Here is a 2,330-nt window from a genome sequence, read left to right as displayed (position 1 = left end):
GATTAGATAGGTTCTTGTAGTAACAATCTATAGTCAAATGAAGTTAATGAATAGATTGAAAAACAAATTATACAAAATTACGTTGTTGTCGCGGCGCTAATGATTCATATACAATACAAGAGCATGTGAAAATGGAATTATCTCCTTCCTCCCTAGTCCTTTGAGCGTCTTGCTCTTCTGTGATCCGCCGAAGCTTGTTATCTTGTATTCGTTCTTGACCCAGTCCCGCATTGTCCAGCGCGGGACATTGCTTTCGCCGATGGCGGCAACAATACCGACCTCTGCTACTCGTCTAAGTACTTGGCGCTTAAACTGCATCTTGTACGAGCGCTTGACACGCATTGTTCGAGTTTGAAAATGCTCTCAATGCTCGCTGGTCGCGATGTCCTTGCGTCCAGTAATTTGCAGATTTGTGTCGTTGGTTAAAAAAGTGAGTTTAGGTCAATCTTATTGGCTATAATAAAAATCCTCTTTTGTATCAGACCAGAAGTCAGGAATTGTCGCATGGCGTATTTTTAAGTAGAGCGTATTTTTCCGTTGTTGTCTGTATGCGGAACACTTGGTTCAGGATGGACGGATGATGTCGAACAGACGTTAGGGTCCACGCACACATATCTGATAGCGGTGGCAGGAGCTCGAGGTGGGACGCCATCAACGGCACCATAATTGTCAAGATCCACCTAAGCAACGGCAATTACCGGGTACAACAGGCGGGCAGTACGCTCTACGCCGTGGTGAACGTGACACTACTCCAGGCAGTGCATCTGGGAATGCTCTGGGGTCTTCGCCGATGTTGTAACCAACATTGGGAACCGGCACACGTAATGGGAGATCATCCGAATGCGGTTACACAGCACTCGAAACGGCGACCTCCACGGGCGCGGCATTTACAAGGCAACTATTGGAAAGCAAGAAGGACGGCAGACGCGGTGGGTGTCAGTAGTTGGACACTACAACACCGAAAGTACAACAGGGCTGCAAACGCCCTGGCGCGTTTGGCACGCGCGTCGGGCCAGGATACGGACTGGCAAGGACACGCGCTACAGACGGCTGGGGAGAGCTGCCTCGTCAAAGACGATGTGACGCAGTGGTTTCTCGACCACGCGAAATGGACGGATATGCACGTCGTGGACGCTACAGTATAACCTTCTAAGGGGGCTGCCCCCTGCCACAGGCAAGCGGACGGCAAGCAAACTCTCTGATCGCACTATTGGCATCGCAGGGCATGGACATTAGGCGGCGTTAGCTCTAGTTAGTTCATTGACATTAATGTACCTAACTTCAAATTCATAACATCCTCTTCATCTCGCTCAACTCGTTCACGCTCGTGCTGTGCGTCGTGTTCAACCCGAAGTCGCACCCGCTCCCGGACGACTTCCACGTGCGCGGACACAGTGAGAGCGAAGCCGCCATCGAGCGACCTTCCAAGGCGAGTCTGACGCCCCCCAGTCCAGCGTTCGGAGCCATGCGCTCGCCTCTAGAATCCATTCAAGTGTCGAAGTAAAAGGAGGAGCTCTGTGGGTCTGCAGCCCGTTCAAGCGTAGCAGACAGCGACGAAGACCAGCGAAGAAACCAACACTCAAGAGCTGTGTAGTAGTAATATCGACGTACATTATGTCGAGACCGAAACTAATCCTCACGCTAGCACAGGCGATGGCGCTGCGTGGAAGTTGGTTGCATCGCTGGAGAACGCTGCATGTGCTCCAGGGCTAGGAGTGACGACGATTTCCGTGAGCTCTCTACTCTCTGGGGTGTTGCGGTCTTTGTTGGCGTCGACGGCGTCAGGAGAGCACGATTGCTGCTACTTGGGGGTGAACAGGAAGTACAGGGTGATCTGAACCAGCGGCATCGTCGTGCAGAAGACGCCGAGGCCGAAGACGAACATGTCGCTCTCCACGAGACCGTAGAGGATCCAGAGCGCGTTGCTGACGAAGCCGGCGCAGCACAGCGCGATGGGGATGGAGGCGCCCGACTTGGTCCGCAGCACGCGCTTGATGGTCTCGAAGGGCGACGTGTACAGCAGGAAGCTGCCACCGGCCGTGATCCAGCCCATGATGTTGCCCACAGTGCTCAGGCTCTGGTCGGTCACGCCCTCGCGTCCCAGCACGGCATACGTCGTGCCGATGGCGGAGAAGAAGCCGCACCAGGTCAAGTTCTGGGAGAGCAACGCCTTGCTGGCTGCTGCGACCGGAGGACACGGAGACCTGGTGGTTTGGATGTACTTAGACCGTCTATCGTCTACGGCAGACGTCTTCCACGGCTTTTACATGCAAAGCAATCAAGAAGTCATGGGCCAATTGACCCGCCATGGTGACATGGAAGCTGTGTAA

The 2,330-nt window shown here is 53.6% G+C and overlaps 1 protein-coding gene across 1 annotated transcript; it reads left to right on the top strand.

Moving 5' to 3' along the window:
• Window positions 1-1,994: 1,994 nt before the first annotated feature.
• Window positions 1,995-2,330, top strand: KRP23_4587 (uncharacterized protein; the record flags this gene model as incomplete). Its single annotated transcript, XM_067889563.1, has 1 exon — window positions 1,995-2,330. One exon carries the CDS (start codon window positions 1,995-1,997, stop codon window positions 2,328-2,330), a length of 336 nt encoding a protein of 111 aa, XP_067748712.1.

Source organism: Phytophthora ramorum (assembly GCF_020800215.1).
Source record: "Phytophthora ramorum isolate Pr-102 chromosome Unknown Phyram_PR-102_s0003, whole genome shotgun sequence".
Classification (NCBI taxonomy): domain Eukaryota; phylum Oomycota; class Peronosporomycetes; order Peronosporales; family Peronosporaceae; genus Phytophthora; species Phytophthora ramorum.
This window is presented reverse-complemented; position numbering and strand designations above follow the sequence as displayed.